This window comes from Bombina bombina, chromosome 2, assembly GCF_027579735.1.
Source record: "Bombina bombina isolate aBomBom1 chromosome 2, aBomBom1.pri, whole genome shotgun sequence".
Lineage (NCBI taxonomy): Eukaryota > Metazoa > Chordata > Amphibia > Anura > Bombinatoridae > Bombina > Bombina bombina.
This window is the reverse complement of record NC_069500.1, coordinates 904,264,656-904,283,999: the sequence shown is the minus strand read 5'-3', so window position 1 is coordinate 904,283,999 and position 19,344 is coordinate 904,264,656. Positions and strand designations below refer to the sequence as shown.

General features: G+C 37.2%; 1 protein-coding gene across 1 annotated transcript in view; it reads right to left on the bottom strand.

The window, feature by feature from the left end:
* Positions 1-1,752: 1,752 nt before the first annotated feature.
* Positions 1,753-19,344, bottom strand: part of LOC128649811 (leptin receptor overlapping transcript-like 1) — a 57,393-nt gene continuing 39,801 nt past the window's right edge. Inside the window, exons 3-4 of the mRNA XM_053703287.1 lie at positions 11,384-11,570; positions 1,753-10,016 (exon numbers count right to left, since the gene is read on the bottom strand). Of these exons, the coding sequence (XP_053559262.1) occupies positions 9,900-10,016; positions 11,384-11,570 (304 nt within the window). The 3' untranslated portion in view covers positions 1,753-9,899. The remainder of the gene's footprint in view (positions 10,017-11,383; positions 11,571-19,344) is intronic.

The following is a 19,344-nucleotide window of genomic DNA, read 5'->3' as shown; positions in this document are numbered from 1 at the left end:
ATTACGAGTGCTACCATGATGACTTTTTGGCATGAGAATAGAACTATTATAGATTGGAATTTAGCTTTGTCATTAACATCTTAGCCAGATAATAAAACATCACACTTGACAACTATTTTAAATACATCAGTCTATATTGTTTGTTTGTTTTTTGGTCAAAGAGACCATTATGAAAGGAAGAAATAATAAAAAGAAAATACAGAAATAGATAGGAAATGCACACGAACTTCTGTTACATGGCCAAAAAATTAACCTTCCACAACATTTATTACAAGCAAGGTTTCAGCATATCAAAATAATGAACCAGCATCATGGACCTGCATAAAATAAAATGTCTTAGCGAATAAACCTTAAAAGAGATTAGGGGCTCCATGTACTAAGCAGTCAGCGAGCTACCCGCAACAAATCTTGCGTCAAAACTCGCAAACTGATATGTACAAAGTCGTCAACTATGTTCAAACTCGCATCTTTAAAATTGCGGGCGTACTTATCCGCCAAACCTCGCTACCTCTCCATTTTTCACTGTAATTACACACATTTGACCACCAACTCGCCAAAAACGAATGTACTAAAAAATCTATTTGTCCGCTCGCGACAATTTCCGCTCCCACCTCGTTATTTTTGCCTCGCCACCTTTTAGGTGGCGGGCAAGGTACAAAACAATAGGAAAGTCACTCTTAACGCCAGTCTAGACATATATAAAAAAGGCAGTAATATCAGCCTTGTACTTACATTGTTCATTTCGGACGGAAATATGCCTGAAGGATGGCTTCTAGGTAAGGATAACTGGCGTCTAATTTGTCTCTCATTTCCATGCATAATTGGCGTCTAATTTGTCTCTCATTTCCATGTACATAAATTGCGCCCAATTTGTTGACTGTAATTAAAGAGTAATCTGTATATTTTAAATTTGTATTGTTGTCAATCTTTATAATTATTTTTATATCTTCTATTAGGAGATGGAGGGTACTCATGTACATGCGGTTTGAAAATGCGGTTTTGATATCTTGATCGTTCTGGTGGTGCTATGCAGTATGCACTTGAGAAAGTTGCAAAAATTATATTGGTTTGCTGCATACTGCACAAAATAGTCGCGGCGAGGGAGGCGTCAAATTTATCAATATTCCGCCACTGCTCGCAGCGGGCTAGACGTGTCTATTTTTTGGGGGATTATTAGTACATAGCGACAGCGGACACCATTTCGCCCGCGGCGAGTAACGGCGAGTTTATCCGCGTCTACAATGATGGATGAATTGACATGGAGCCCTAGGACACTATTAGTTAAATAAGCACATAGCAATTGGATACATTTTTAATTAACCTTTAAAAAAAAAAAAAAAAAAAATCTAATAAATTTGAAACAATTTGTTTTTTTTTCTCAACACAAATTTGCAGCCATACTTAGGGCAAGATTTAGCAATTTGCGAGCAGACAGGATTCACAAGTTGTGAACCTGTCCACACTTTAATGCAAATTGTGAGGTGGATATCTTCCCCATATTTATCATTGGATGACGGACCGCTCGTGCAATGCTGCCCCCCTAACCTTACGCAACCAATTGCATGAATGTAGGGCTTGTCAGTCAGCTGCTTCATATATATCAGTTGCAGGCTCAAATAAGTGAGGCAGCAACCGGTCGGGGCATTCGCCTCATCATAAATCTTGCCCTTAATGTTAGTGACTTACCAATGCTCAGTTTAATTTTTTTTTTATTCACAGCAGAGGTAAGATGTCAAAAAAAACACAACTTGGCTAATTAATTTTATTATTTATTTTTGTTTTTGTGTGTTATAATATGGGGTTATACCTTAAATTGGTGCCACTTGATTAACATACAGATTGTAGCCTATTTTTGCTTATATGACCTTTTGAAGTTTCTTAATTCTGTTTAGGAGGCTGTTATTGAAGCTTTTTCATTGTTGTGTGACTACTGTGTGTGCACTCTAGGGATAAAGACATTTAAAAACAAAAACAAAATCCTGCGAAATGAGAATGTTCAGGCCAATTCCAATACATTCAAGTAAAACAGAATAATACATTAAAAGGGACATTAAACACTGAAATAATAAAACATGTTTAATTGTATGTAGTAAAACAACTTTGCAATATACTTTCATTATTTATTTTGTTCCCTTTTCTTGTAATTTAATTCTGAATATTGTGGGCTTCCCAAATTCCTGTTAAAAGTGCAAGTGCAGACAAAAATGTAATCCACACTGTCATTGGTTGCACACTCTAGTAGGCCATCTAAATGGTCTCTAATTGGTCTTAGCAGAAAAAAAAAACCTAAGTTACAATATGGCAGCAGCCACTGCTTTATGACCAAAAGAATGTTACTCTTGTTTTTTCAAAATTGTAAAAACTTACGTTATTTAAATAAAAATACATGTATATATTATTCTCAGGCTAATATTTGCTCTGAATACACCATTCTACCAATGGTTTATTTAGTGTTTAATGTCCCTTTAATTATCTGTCTGAAGCAAGTGATCTTATAATAGGTGTTGCCTAGCATAGGAATTGCATTTTAAAAAAGTAATAGATAATTGTTCTATTTAAAAAAAAAAACAAGAAAAAAAAAAAAAAAAAAAAACACCACACAAACTCATGTGCACAAGAAACAAATTAAATATATATTACCAGATAAACAACAGGGTGTTAATTTATGATGATGCACATTTAACATAGTATCCAGCCCCATCTGAACTAAACATTCAAATACCTGTGCAATGTATAAAGTTATTAACAATTTAAGAATACTTACAAATTACAATGATGATAAACACCCCCAAAAAAACAATATATATATTACTGTAACTGTCAGTTAAAGTCCTCAAAATCTTAGCTTTCTTAATAAAAAAAAATATATAAAAAGATTCCAGAAACCAACTTTTTTTCTTTTTACTAACATTCTCATTTTCCATCAGCTTAAATGCAGCCTCTTTTTTTCAGGACAAACATACTAATGCAGTGTTTAAATGTTTTTGCTTGCGAGATCCCATATAAATCTCTAGAAATGTATATGACACTTTATTTTTTTAAATAAAGCTATGATTCCATTAATGTATTAATGGTTTAAAGTGACGAAAAATAAAAACAGAAAATTTAAGAAGTGCATGTATATAAATAGGTAATATTACAGACATAATGTGTATAAGTAAAGACCTTTCAATATCAACAGAGTTTATGATCGACATACTGTAAGTCTACACAACATACCAATGCGACTGTCCTGTTGCACAATCTTTGCTTTAAATTTAATTAAAAAATAAATAAAAGACAAACTATATTCATCAAAGGCCAATTACAGTTTAGGTTTTAAAGGGGAATTAAATACCAAATACATTTTATAAGTACTGTATAGTATTGCGGTTATTACCTGCCTTTCTCTTGTTGTGGGTGCCAAGATGCTGAAATCTAGATTTCATTGCATTCCAGTAGTGACGTGGTTAGTACATGGGCAGCAACTTTCCTTCAGATACTTGTTCTAAAAACCTACGTTCCAAAATAGCGGCACTCATAGTCAGAGGGAGGCTCATGAATAATATATATATATATATAGACTTTTTCGTTTGAGTACTGTCAATACTTTTAAGATTGACCAATAAACTGGACGTTTTATTTAAGACAGCATATGGCTTTTTTCTTTCTACATTTATATATATATATATATATATATATATATATATATGTGTGTGTGTGTTTTAGTTGCTTAGTATCGATATTGGGATACACTTAAATTCTATATTATATATATATACCCATACACACACACATATATATACACACACACACCATTATTTAAGTGTATCCCAATATCAATACTAAGCAACTAAAAAAACAACAAACACGTATTTATGCTGAATATACTAAGAGACTATCAATGGCTCTATACTGATCTACAAAAAAAATCATCCCTAACAATTATTATATATATATAAAAATAAAAAATAAAACATCAGAAACGTGAAGACTGCTTCACTTTTCATGCTACTACCATATATAAGAAACTATAGTATGACAGGAATAAAAGTTTTAAACACAAATATCTCACCTATTAACAAGAGATGCCAAAAATGTGTTATTTATTTTTCAATAAGGACATTTTTTGCTCCACTACTAAATACCTAGTGGGTAGAAATGTAACACACATTTTATATTGTAGCTATAGAGACTATGCGATATTTAATACAGTGTATAATGGATTAAATGTAATGACTGCTGTTCCAATATACTTAATGCTTTACCTTTAGGTTTATTTATCAATTCAATGTAAGTCAACCGTCTTATAAGGGTGGCAAACAGCCATCAAATAGACCTTAAACCTTAATGGATGCATGTGACAAACAAAACAGATATTCAGTAAAAGGCTGGAATTTCACTAAATAAACATTGTGGGTTTGTGGGAATGCACTTTTTATCTAGGCCATCAAATAGGGCTGCAATACACCGTTTCTAAATACAATGTATCCCTCACAGCATTCAAGCGGTAAGCTCTGCATGTGAGATAATGAAGGTGAAAAATAAATGAAAAATATTCCTTTAACCTCTTTGTGGAGGGATAATAGTGTTCACATCGGAACAAAGTTCTGATGTAAACATTATTAGTAAAAATGAAATAACGTGGTCGTCGATTCTACACACATATGCAACTGTATTGCTGCCCTCTCTCGTATTCAAAGGGGTTACTATAACTTCTAAATACAGCACCTAACCCTAGCTTCTAAGTGAAGATTAATAGCATTGCTAGAGTTCAGTATGTCTCTGCTGCAAACTGATATCCTGATGGGCTGCACTGCAGAGATATTACAAAGGTTGATACTCCATCCACAATAATAATACGAAAACGATGCGCTAATGGGGTAAAACATTTTTTTATAATACAAAGTTTTTATTTGTCTCAAAAGTGTCACAAAGGGAAGGTGATGCTTAATATAAAGTTATTTTTCTTATCTACTTGTAATACTTGTTTCGGAAGAGACCAGGGGTCCAATTCTCTAAAGCTCTCTGATCTGGAGAGATTCTATAAATGCATTGTCAAGTATTACAAGACCTCTCAGGGACAATTTTACCTTGGGATTGGGAACAATGTATCTCATTAAAGGGACACTATACTTTAAAATTGTTTTCCCCTTAATGTGTTTCCAATTATTATTTTTTTTGTTACCAGCTGCAGAGTACAAAATGTATGAGATTTGCTTTTTTAAGGTTTGTTTATATGAATTAGCCGATTTTGTATTTTGAAACCACAACCTAATAAAATGGGACGAGCTTGTAGGTATAATCAGATCTCATTACTTTATCACATTGTGTACATATTCCTGCTTCTTTATCTTATATCTGTCCATAAACCAATCACCAATACTTGGAGAGAACAATGGAAAATTAACATTTTATTACCTTATCTTTTCTATAACCCACTGGGAGTGTAATTTCTTCTACTGGCTGGGTAACACAGCTTGGCCTCGAGTCCAAAAACTTTTAGAATAGGTGGGGATACCACAGACTAAATAAACTAATTCAAATGTCAATATAAGGTTAATGGAAATACTTGTAAACAATTTAATACACTCCAGCAGGTAAAGTGGATCATTGGAAACAAATTAAAGGAGAGATTTGTTTTGAGTAAACTGTCCCTTTAAGGGGATTTCCCCACTATGCTTTATGTAAAGGAGATACACTTACTTTACAATATAACACTCAGTAAAATAAACAGATTATTTTTCTCCACCACTGAACATTGGGCCCGCAAAACTTGCTAGCCTAGTAGTGGCTTTGCTACCAGCCTGACCTTGACCCACCAACAGTAAATAACTACAGTGCCCTTCCATTGACTAATTTTATGGGCACACCATCCAGCTGATTTTACTGACCACCCAGGTAAAATTTAAGCCAGTATTAACCCACAATTAGCTGCCAATATTTTTTTAAATGTTGGTTGCACAAATAATCATTAAATCAATTTAAAAAGGGACACTCAAGTCAAAATTAAACTTTCATTATTCAGATAGATAGAGCATGCAAATTTACTTTCCAATTTACTTCCATTAACAATCTGTGCAGTCTTTCTATATTTAAACTTTTTGAGTCACCAGCTCCTACTGAGCATGTGTAAGAATTCACAGAATAAAACGTGTATGCATGTGTGATTGGCTGATGGCTGTCACATGGTAAGTGTATGCATTTGTGATTGGCTGATGGCTGTCACATGGTACAGGGGGAGTGGAAATAGACATAACTTTTAAAATTGTCAGAAAAAAAAAATCTACTATTCATTTGAAGTTCAGACTAAGTGCTATTGCATTGTCTTGTTATCTTGCATTTGTTGATTATGCAAATCTACAGTACTGACTGGTCCTTTAAGTAAGCGTATGTAATATTTATAATTAACAGAAAACGTCATAATATTGCAAAGTATTACACTGCCGCTATCCTGCTCCTCCATAATGCCACATGGCTGCCAAAAACACTGAACTACTTGTACCAATAGATATAGATATACTTGTACCAAATAAATTGAAATTAACAAGCTAACGTAGAAGAGAGTTTTAACTTTTTTTGATGCATCATGTTACATTTATTTGTTGAAACGTTTGATACATATTTAATAGAAATATTTTGTTTTCATTAAACAGTAGAACAGAAATGGGTTTATTTTATATTAAACCGTTTATTAATATGGACGCGTTTTGTTTCAGCTGTAGTAAAGCTAATTGCATTTGTCTAGGGGATATTAAGCTATAGTAGTTTAGGGTATTTAAGGGGTTTTAAAGTGAGGTTTAATTGTAGAAATCAGTTTCATCTAGGTACTAGTATATTTGCCATACCTTTTTTGTTTTTTTTCCTTTGATATAATTTTTATTAAAGGCAATAAAGAAATATAGATATTCAGAATAATACAATTTGTAGGCTGAACATATATCACAATGGACAAATGTTACAAAGTAACATACATAATACAAGATGCAGTGTTCTGTAAGGGTCGTTGTAGAACAGCATAATAAATTGAACCATAGAAATGTCTCAATATATCATATTCGGTATGTAAATACTGAACAAACAGTACAGAGCCTTATTTTTTTAAGTTATTTTTTGAACGATTATAGATTTATATATCCCCATACCAGATAATAAAACAGCTAGCTAATTGTTGTCCCCAAGTAGAAGAGAAAGACCTCTAATAAATTATCTTTAGTTGAAGGGGTGTTTGGGAGGAAATGAAGAAAAGTCTAGATGTGGTTTTCAAGGCATGCATTTTCCTATGCTTACCTTGTAAGAGAAATCTCTGGGGGGGGGGGGGAGGTTTGGTGTTGGGATGGCGGTATAGTACTATAGTATAAGGGCTAAAGTGAAGTGGTCTGGAGACAGCCATATGTGTATCTCTTAATGAAGGAGATAGCCCAGGTGGTAAGGTATCTGACAAATCTGGATGAGGAGCATATATTCATATATAGCTGCCCTGGTTCCCATTATAGCTATAAGGAGGCTTTTAGATCACATTGACCATATCAATTTTAATGGGGTTAAATGTAGCAGTAGTATCTGGGAGTATTAACATCATATCATTTAACCTTTAGTGTGCAAAAGAAAATGTACAAAGCCGACATTCAACTGACAATATAGCAAATATAAAAATAAAAAAACAGCCATAAGTATTTGCTCAGGGCCATTATTGCAGCATTGGGTTTTCTATGCTCTCAAATGAACTTATAGGGGGAATATCGCAAAAATCAAAGCCACTCTTAAATGTATAGAAAGTCGAATGAGTCCTGCTTTTGCCATACCCTAAGTTAAGAAGACCTATGAATATCATATCATACAAGCTAGTCAGTACAGGTGGCCCTCGGTTAACAACGGTTCAATTTGCACCGTTTCAGAATAATAACCTTTTTTTTCAAGTCATGTGACTGCTATTGAAAAAGCATTGAGAAGCAGTGCATTCATTAAAATAGCCAGTAGGTGGAGCTGTCCACTTGTGTTACAGTTAAGCCAAGCAAGCTGAAATTAATCAGTTAACCAGAGCTGAGCTATCAAGCAGATTTCAAAGGAACAAGATCTTCCTGTCTATAAATCAGTCCAGATAGGAATGCATAGAAAGAACTGTTTGCAGAAAAATGCAAGTGAAGTCTGTGTTGTGTGATTATTTTATTAGGTTTATAATGCTGTTTAGCATTTAAAATCTTCATTTTAAAAGCTTTAAAAATAATGTATTATGTGTTACGTATAATAATTTTGAGAGGGGCCTGGAACCGAACTCCCTCACTTCCCATTGACTTACATTATAAACTGGGTTTCAATATACAACGGTTTTGATTTACAACCATTGCTTCTGGAACCTAACCCCGGCGTAAACTGAGGGCTACCTGAACTGCATCCTTATGGCATAAACAAAATAAAAAAACATAGTTTAAACAAGTCAAGTGCAAATAAATAACAATATATTCATCATGTTGTCGAGATAAGTCATGTGACGTCTTCACTAGAACTTGACTCTTTCCTTGGTAGACATATTGGCCCATATCAGGCTAAATCATCATAACAAAACAACAAAAAAATGGTATTTGTCAGTTCTATTTTTTTTTTAGATATCACGAGAATGAGAGGGTATTTCTACTTGAGCACAAGCTGTAACTTAATTTGAACGGAAGAGAAGAGATCTTAAAATCCTGGCCTCTTGGGAAGTCATGAAGACAAGAGATTAAAACCACATATTTTAACACAACTGACCTCTACAGCTTGTCTACAAATGAGGTTGCACCTTTGTAATGCCCAGAAGCTGATTATTTTGTCAACCGTTATCTTTTTAAATATCTTATTTTAATGCTAACAACGGTTTTCAACTTACACAATACAAAAGTATTAAATGCACCCCCCTTACCTTATTTAATTAAAGGGACAGTGCACTGTAAAACTGGATTCCAATGACTTGTTTTACCAGCTGAAGAGAATAAAATGTATTGGGAATTGTTCCTTTATTTTTGAATATGAACTTTAATCTATGAAGCCAAAACCTATTAAAATGGACTGATCTTACAATGAAATAAATTGTCCTTCCCTTATCGCTGTTTGTACAAACACACAAAGCCACCTTATAGCTGTATACATTAAGAGAATAATTGTAAATGTACATTTTAGTACTTAATTCTCATACCCCCTACTGGGAGTGTAATTTCTTTTCCTGTTATCTTTAAACAGCTTTTCCAGGCCAATATTTAAGTACTGGATTTTTGTCAGTATAGGTAGGGATACAATAACAGGCAAAAAAAAAAATCTAAAAAATATTTGCAATCAATTTAATACACTCTAGCAGGTAAAAGAGATTACTGTGAACAAATTGAAGGGGGGGGGGAGGTTTACAGTACACTATCCCTTTAAATTTAAACACGTTCCAGTAGTGTACATTGTTTCCTCAATATAATAGACACAATGAAACTACAAACTCTAATGTTTCTAAATTTCTGTACAGTAGCAAAGTGAGGGCACATGCATTTTTTCGGACAGAGGCAATGGGATAGACTTTATAATGCTTTAAATAAAACGGGATAGAAAACATACCCAGCACAAGGAGTAGTTTCACAGCATGGGTATTAGTGGCCAGTGTTGCAAAAGAACAATATAGTTGAGAAACAGACTAGAGGAACATTTCTTTTTAACATAACTGTATAAAGTACCCAATACGACGTGTATAAAAATAAAATAAAAAAGGAAGAAGTATGTTTTCTTGGTAAAAGAGCTTTCCTGGTAAGCCATTCTGAATGCCCATGACGAAAAGCATGGCGATAAGGTGTGATTAAAATTCCACATGCTACTTCCCGCTTGGTTCAACCAGAACGAGGATGGCTTTGTTGGCTGAATGGATGGTCGCTGTGGAGCAAGTTCTACAAGGGCTAACAAGCCATTCACCATTGCTGCCAACTGAAGTCATCATTGCTTCCAAAAACTAGGAAAAATCCTAAAATGGTGGAAAAAATGACAGCATTTCCTGTGAGTACCAGGGCACATGCACCCCACTGAATCTGCAAAAAAAATTAAATAAAATTGGATTAGACAGACAGAGATAATATATTGCAATGATTGTAATATTTGATAAATATGGAGTATTCTGATATACTGTATTAGATACATGAACTAGAAGATTGAGGGAACATATTGCAGTTCTCCAACCTGCATCAACAACAACCCATATAAATGCCAATGTAATTTGTTTACAGAAAATGAATAAACATACTATTATGTTGTCTTTCGCATATAATTGTAAGAATAATTTACTTCTTGAAATGTACTTTATATGTTGCTTTGTATATACTAATGTAGGGCTAATACACAAATAATTTAATCATTAAAATCTAAAAGGGACGGTGTAGTCAAAATTAAACTTTCATGGTTAAGATAGGGCATGCCATTTGAAACAACTTTTCAATTTACTTTCACCATCAAATGTGCTTTGTTCTCTTGGTATTCTTTGTTGAAAACTAAACCTAGATAGGCTCATATGATAAATACTAAGACCTTAAAAGCCGCCTCTTATCACAGTGCATTTTGACAGTTTTTGACAGATAGAGCGCGCTAGTTAATGTGTCATTCTGCATAATGTATTGCTTCTGTAGTTTTACTTTTTATATGTAAAATAAATTTTAAAAAATGCTGCATTGAAAAAGATTTATATAAAATAAATGTCTTTAAAAGCATTTATATTGTTTTTTTTGTTTGTTTGTTTGTTTTTAAAAAACAAAATTTGCACTGTTTAGCAGCCCCAGGATGTCCTGTGGCCAGTTAGGGACAGATAAAATAGCTTTAGCAATGATCAAGCAATTGCTTTGTAGCATTTAACAGAGTCAGGGTTGTGAATCATGCAGGATGCATTCCAGCTTCTATGGAGGCAGAAGGAAAAAAACAACACCACATATATTACTATACTTAAACATTTATGAGGAATTTCATTTGGGTTTAAATATCCCTTTAAAGGGACACTAAAGTCAAAATTAAACGTTCACAAATCAAATTGAGCATTCAGATTCAAGAGACTTTTCAATTTAGTTCTGTTATCAAATTGTGCATCATTTTTATATGCACACTCTCTGGGGCTCCAGCTCCTACTGAGCATGTGCAAGAGTTCAAAATGTATATGTGTGTGATTCTGTGATTTGATGATGGGTGTCACATGGTATAGGGGGCTGGCAAATTGAAGTCAATTTTGAAAATTGCCAGAAAAAAAAATAAATCTAACACTCTTTTATAATTCAGAGTTAATATAGATTTAAAAAAAAAAAAAAAGAAAAAAAAGTCTCTTAAATAAATTTAAATACATGATTTAGAAAGGCTGAAACAGTTTGGGAAATACTATAACTAATCCCTAAAACATAATATAATATATTCCACTCACCAAAACTGCTCGAGCAAACACAATAGGCAGACCAAACGCAGAAACAACTATACCAGTTGTGAGAAATATAGCTAGCTCCTTGCAGGCATTACTTGCAGCATCAGATTCATCAACCACTCTCTTCGCTATACAGTACGGAATAGGTGAAAGGATATAAAAGAACAGGACAAACAGCGGCCAGTAGATGCTAAAACAGAAGAGAAAGAGAAAATACATATAAGTTTACAGACTAGTCTGATGAAGGGGACTGTGCTCCCCGAAACATTACTGTTGTGTGAATAAACACAATTCTATTTGAAAGACAGCGAGTGTGGCTACTTTGTTACCATATTGAGTTAAAACGGACACTAAAGTCACATTTTTCATTCATGATTCAGATAGAGCAAGCAAATAATAATAAAAACAAACAAACAAACAAACTTTCAATTCACATCTGTTATAAAACTGTGCTTAGTCTTTTACATGCACACTTAACCCCTTAACGACCAGCGCCGTACCCTGTACAACGCTGGTCGTTATGCTCTTAAGGACCAGCAACGTACATTGTACGTCGCTGCAGTCTTGGGCTTCTCTCTGCCGCGATCTTGCGATCGTTGGTGGGTGGGAGGGTAAGGAGGGAGGCGGGTGGGCGGCCCATCGCTGGAGGAGGGCAGGAGTGGGTGGGACCACTCGGCCACGCTACAGGGACGGAAAAAAACACACCAAAAACTGCATCATTGAGGGGGATCCCATGTGGGATCCGTTAACAGAAAAGGATCTGGGAAGGGGTAGTGTACTGAGGGGGGGCAGCTACACTACAGAAAAAAAACGGGACTTTTTTTATTTTATTTTGAAATTGGCAATTTTGCAGCAAACTGGGTACTGGCAGACAGCTGCCAGTACCTAAGATGGTGGCAAATAGGTAGAGGGGGGAACCTACACTGCAGCAAATATTAAAAAGACTTTCTGCCAGTACTTAAAGGGCCACTAAACTCAAAATATTTCTTTCATGATTCAGATAGAGAATACAATTTTAAACAACATTTCAATTTACTTCTATTATCTAATTTGCTTTATTCTTTGTTAAAGAAAAGGAAATTTATGCTTACGTGATAAATTTATTTCTTCTTAGACACAATGAGTCTACGGATCATCTTCATTACTTATGGGATATTCACCTCCTGGTCAGCAGGAAGAGGCAAAGAGCACCACAGCAGAGCTGTTAAATAGCTCCTCCCTTCCTTCCCACTCCAGTCATTCGACCGAAGTTAGGAAGAGAAAGGAAAAGCCAAGGTGCAGAGGTGACTGAAGTTTACAATAATCAACATTCTGTCTTAAAAAGACAGGGCGGGCCGTGGACTCATCGTGTCTAAGAAGAAATACATTTATCAGGAAAGCATAAATTTCCTTTTCTTCTTAAAGACACGATGAGTCCACGGATCATCTTCATTACTTATGGGATCCAATACCCAAGCTAGAGTATACGGATGATACGGGAGGGACAAGACAGGATACCTAAACGGAAGGCACCACTGCATGAAGAACCTTTCTCCTAAAAAAAAAAAAAAAACAGCCTCAGCTGAGGCAAAAGTATCAAATTTGTAAAACTTTGTAAAAGTGTGGAGAGGACCAAGTTGCAGCCTTGCAAATTTGTTCCACAGAAGCTTCATTTTTTAATGTTCATGAGGAAGCAATAGTCCTAGAGAAACAGACGTAGCTTTCTGTCCCCTACGTTTGCCTGAAAACACCACAAAGAAAGAGGAAGACTGGCGAAAGTCTTAGTCGTCTAAGTAAAACTTTAAAACACTTACTACGTCCAAATTATGTACGTAAGACAACCTTATCAGCATGAAAAATAAGGTAAGTAGGCTCACACTGTAATGCTGCAAGCTCAGACACCCTGCGAGCAGAAGAAATCACTACCAGAAATAAAACCTTCCATCAGTGACATCAGCTAAACGCTGAAATTTGACCCTTTAAAAGATCTTGTTAATAATTCTTTCTCCAATCCTTTCTGGAGAAAGCCAAAATCCTAGGAATCCTAACTCTACTCCAGCAGTAGCCCTAGGATTGAAACCAATAAAAGGTATCCACGCCAAATCTTGAGATAAAACCTTCTAGCGACAGGCTAATGAGCCTGAATCATAATCTCTATGACCGAAACAGAAAGACCTCGCTTGGTTAGAATCAACTGAACAATCTCCAAGCAGTCAGCTTAAGAAAATCTAGATTTGGATGAAGGAAGGGTCCCTGAATCAACAGGTCCTTTCGAAACGGAAGCTTCCAAGGAGGTATAGACGACATCTCCACCGGGTCTGCATACCAGATCCTGCGAGGCCAGGCCGCTGCAATGAGAATCACTGAAGCCCTTTCCTGTTTGATCCGGGAAATCACCCGAGGAGGGAGAGCAAACTGATGAAACAGATATGCTAGACTGAAGGACCAAGGGGCCGCCAGGGCATCTCTCAGTGCCGCCTGAGGATCCCTGGATATTGACCCGTACCTCGGAAGTTTGGCATTCTGCCTGGATGCCATAAGATTCAACTCCGGCTGACCCCACTTGAGGATCAGACTGGAGAACACATCCGGATGAATTTCCGGAAGAAAAGTCTGTCTGCTCAGAAAATCCGCTTCCCAGTTGACCACCCCTGGGATAAGAATTGCCGACAGACAAGAAAAATGGGTCTCCGCCCACTGAATTATCTTGGAGACCTCTGTCATCGCCAAGGAACTCCTTGTTCCTCCCTGATGATTGATGTAGGCCACTGACGTTATGTTGACCGACTGGAACCTGATAAACTGAACCGAAGCTAGCTGAGGCCAGGCGAGCATTGTAGATCGCTCCCAGTTCCAGAATGATTACGGGCAAAAGAGACTCAGTCTGAGACCATATCCCCTGAGCCCTTAGGGAGCCCCAAACCGCTCCCCACCCCAGAAGGCTGCCGTTATCCCAAGCACCCAAGATGGTCTGCGAAAGCAGGTTCCCTGGGAGATATGAACCAGAGACAATCCCATTGAATAAAATACAATGTCTCCTACTCCTTAGTAGTATTCGAGGAGACAAATCTGTATAATCTCTGATCCCGTGCCTGAGCATGCGAAACTGCATTGAAATGGAACTGAGCAAACGGGATGAGGTCCAATGTCGCCATCAGCCCGATAATTTCCATGCACAGAGCCCCTAAAGGTCGAGGAGTGGACTAAATGACAAGTATCGAAAACTCTTGATTGATATGAAATCTATTATGTGTCCCAGAAAGACACCCTGTGCATGGGACAAAGGAACTCTCTTCCAATTGTACCTCCCCCCAAAATATTGTGGGAAGGGTACCACCATGTCCATGTTAAATCTGACTCACTAAAAAGATGGAGCCTGGACTAAGATGTCGTCCAGATAGGGCACTGTGAGAACTCTGAAATCTGTGGCAAAACCGAAAGGAAGAGCCACAAACCGGAAGTGTTTACCCAGAAGGCAAACCCTAGAACTTGTGATTCTTGTGAATGGCACATGAAGATACGCATCCTCTAAATCAACTATTGTCATAAACTGACCCCTCTTGGATCCAGGGGAGAATGGAACGATTAGTTACCATCTTGAAGGACGGTACACTAAAAAAAAAATTTTTTTTTTTATATTATAGACCATAAAGATCGACATGGTCTGAAGGTTCTATGGGAACCACAACCCGATTGGGATACGAAATCCAAGTGAAAAAAAAACCACTCCCAGGTCTGAGAGGTCTCCTACTCAGTGTAAGAACGCCTCTCCTTTCGTCTGATCTGCAGATGATCCTAAAAGCAGAAACCTGTCTCCGGGAGGAAAACTCTTGAACTCCAAACTGTGTCCGTGGAACACTCTCTTGTAGTGCCCAGGGATCCTGAACATCTCGAACCCAAGTTTGAACAAAGACGGAAAGTCTTCCCCCTACAAGATCCGATCCTGGATCTGGGGCATGTCCTTCATGCTGTCTTTGATGCAACAGTAGCTTATCTTGATTTTTTTTTGTTGTTGAAATTCTTTGAATTTCAAAAGAGATTATTTCCATCAAGCCAGGTCCCAACAAGGCCTTCCCCTTGTAAGGAGTCGCTAAAAGCTTAGACGTAGAGCATAGAGTCGTAGAGCAAGGCTCTAACCATAAGACTCTGCAAGCTGGGATAGAAAAACCTGAATTTATGCTCCCAGATTGAAATAAAATATGAGGGATTAGCCAACTAGAAAGCTTTTATAAGAATGTATCAAAACAATAAGCCGTCGCACTAGTGACGGTAGCAAGGAACACAGCTGGTTGCCTTGTAAGCCCAGGTGTATATCCCCTTTCTAATATTTGTGAAAAGAACTCTTGAAAAAAACTTGATTATCCTCTAAGGGTATAGTAGTTCTCGTAACTAAACTAGAATGTACTCCTTTCACCCTAGAGAATGTTTGCCCAGCCTCCTTAGCTAGGTCGACTATGAGGAACATCTCTTCAAATATAGGGAATGCGGTCTCCCCCATTCCTCATAACTTACTGGACGCACTAGGATAGATTACCCCGGTAGTGTCGGAGTCGTCCAGAGTAGCAGTAGGTGTTCAAGCTAAACACTTAAAGAAAAAAACAACCTCAGAATCAAATAAAGATATTATTTATCCGAGTCTGAGATTTCTGTCTCAGATAATCCAGAAGAATCTTCCTTTCTCAGGTAACAGGGAAGGACCATTCGGAACAGCACTATTGCATCAATCCTTTAAATGATCGAAAATAAATCCTCTAGTAATGTTTTACTCCACGTAGGAAGAACATATAATGCAGAGTAACTACGGGTGGAGCGTGAAAGGAACAGCAGGGCACTGCCTGTGGTCCATAAAAGTTTTGTGGGACACAATAAGAGAACTTTGTGCATAGACTGACTAATATCAACAGAGTCCTAACCAGCAAAGGCCTTAGAAGGAGTAGGACTCTTTAAACTTTCAACTTCCAGCGGGAGCTGGAGAGGAAGCGCAGGGCACTGCATGTAGGGGCGGTAAACTCTGGGACGTCTTAAGAACAAATATATATATATATATATATATATATATATATATATATATATATATATATATATATATATATATATATATATATATATATATATATATATTAGATCATTGTCTTGAGAATCCTGAATAGCATCTTTATTAGAAAATGCTGGCTCAGAATAAAACTGAAAATTCGCTCAAATCCTGAGGAACAGAAAATAGGATTGGTGGTTCCACATTAGTATTAAATCATAATAAGCAAGAGGTACTTGTAAGCCCTCTAGGTTCATATTTAACCTGAAAATGAAAACAATTTAACCATCTTTATTAGGGATGCAGAAAAAACTAAAAACGTTACTATCTCTTTAAATAATAAAGCTGTAACTTTTTTACTGTGAAAAACGCCTAAGGATTATTTAGTAATAATAGGCTTAGGAAGGAACGTAGAAAAACATCCCCACACCTCAGCAGCCCTCTGCTGAGGTGCCTATGCCCTCTGTGTAGGATTGAGTTAAAACTCTGCTACATTGCTCAAACCGAACTCCAGAGAAGCTACGTAGTGAATCTCTCCAGGAGAATATGTGCAGCAGAGATATTCGCATACGTAGAACAAGACTTTGCATAACCGAGGAAAAAATGGCGGGTAAATACTCTACGCCCATCGTGGACGTGGCTAAAAAAATCTCCCGGTCGGCTCTCAAGTTACAAACCCGCCAGGAGATGTAGAACCACCGTAATAAAAATAACACAAAAATGCCCCAGTGTCTGTTGCAATGCTGCCCGATAAGTCCCAGGGCCAGCTGCAACCCAAGTACAAATAAATAAAGTGTCTCCTATCTCTGAGACTTCATTGTTTTTAAGCCCCGGAGCTTGCTATAACTCTGCCCAGAGTCCCCCATGCCTAAGGGGAGACTATGCGATACATGAGGCCTGTCCCATGAACAAATAAATAAAAAATCTCCTTTCTCTGAGAGTCCATTTAACATTAACCCCCAGTGCCTGCTGCAAAGCTGCCCAAATGCCCCCTATGTCTAAGGGGAAACTATAAAAGAATAATGAGGCTTATGTACAAAATAAATTAAGTGTCCTCCTTTATTTCTGAGACTTTCCAACTCCCCCAGAAAAAAAGTCAGCACTTACCTCATATGCTGCCCGGCAGCAAGGCAGATTCCAGGTTTAAGAGGTCCTATCCCTCCCATGGACCTGTGAACAAAGAGAAAAGCCTGAGTTAGAATCTCTCAGGATTTCCAGGAGAAGGGCAGCATCAAAATATGGGAGGCGCAGTGAGAATTATGTCCCACAAGTTCCCATTGCTCTAAAGCCACCAAAAGCTCTACTGTAGAGACTGATATGGACTAGGCTACACCTTAGAACAAAGCAGCACTCTCTGGCACTACTTTAAAAATAATAAACTATTGATTGAAGAATCTTTTCTAACACCTCACTTTACCGCTTCCTATCACTAACGTAGACAAAGAGAATGACTGGAGTGGGAGGGAAGGGAGGAGCTATTTAACAGCTCTGCTGTGGTTCTCTTTGCCTCCTTCTGCTGACCAGGAGGTGAATATCCCTTAAGTAATGAAGATGATCCGTGGACTCATCGTGTTTTTAAGAAGAAATAGCAATGCACATGGGTGAGCCAATCACACAAGGCATCTATGTGCAGCCATCAATCAGCAGCTACTGAGTCTATCTAGATATGCTTTTCAGCAAAGGATAGCAAGAAAATGAAGCAAATTAGCTAACAGAAGTACATTAGAAAGTTGTTTAAAATTGCATGCTCTTTCTAAATCATGAAAGAAAAAATTTGCATTTCATGTCCTTTTAAGATGGCGGTGACAATTGAAAGGTGGGGAGGGAATAGAGCTGTTTGAAGGGTGTCAGGGAGGGATCAGGGGTGAAATGTGTAAGGTGGGAGGCTGATCTCTACCCTAAAGCTAAAATTAACCCTACAAGCTACCTAATTAACCCCGTCACTGCTGGGCATAATACAAGTGTGGTGCGCAGCGGCAGTTAGCGGCCTTCTAATTACTAAAAAGCAATGCCAAAGCCATATATGTCTGCTATTTCTGAACAAAGGGGATCCCAGAGAAGCATTTACAACCATTTGTGCCATAATTGCACAAGCTGTTTGTAAATAATTTCAGTGGGAAACCTAAAATTGTGAAAAAAGTAAATTTATGCTTACCTGATAAATTGATTTCTTCTATGGTAAGACGAGTCCACTGATTCATCCTTACTTGTGGGATATTATCCTTCCTAACAGGAAGTGGCAAAGAGCACCACAGCAGAGCTGTCTATATAGCTCCTCCCTTAGCTCCACCCCCCAGTCATTCAACCGAAGGTACAGGAAAAAAAAAGGAGAAACTACAAGGTGCAGAGGTGACCGACTTTAAACCCCCCCAAAAATAATATAATCTGTCTTAAAGTGACAGGGCAGGCCGTGGACTCGTCTTACCATAGAAGAAATCAATTTATCAGGTATGCATAAATTTACTTTTCTTCTATAAAGGTAAGATGAGTCCACGGATTCATCCTTACTTGTGGGAAACAATACCAAAGCTACAGGACACGGATGAACGGGAGGGACAAGACAGATGGTTAAACAGAAGGCACCACTGCTTGAAGAACTTTTCTCCCAAAAATAGCTTCCGAAGAAGCAAAGGTATCAAATTTGTAAAATTTGTAAAAGGTATGAAGCGAAGACCAAGTCGCAGCCTTACAAATCTGTTCAACAGAAGCATCATTTTTAAAAGCCCATGTGGAAGCCACCGCTCTAGTAGAATGAGCTGTAATTCTTTCAGGAGGCTGCTGTCCAGCAGTCTCGTATGCCAAACGGATGATGCTTTTCAGCCAAAAGGCAAGAGAGGTAGCCGTAGCTTTTTGACCTCTACGTTTTCCAGAACAAACAACAAACAAAGAAGATGTTTGACGGAAATCTTTGGTCGCGTGCAAGTAAAACTTTAAAGCACGAACCACATCCAAG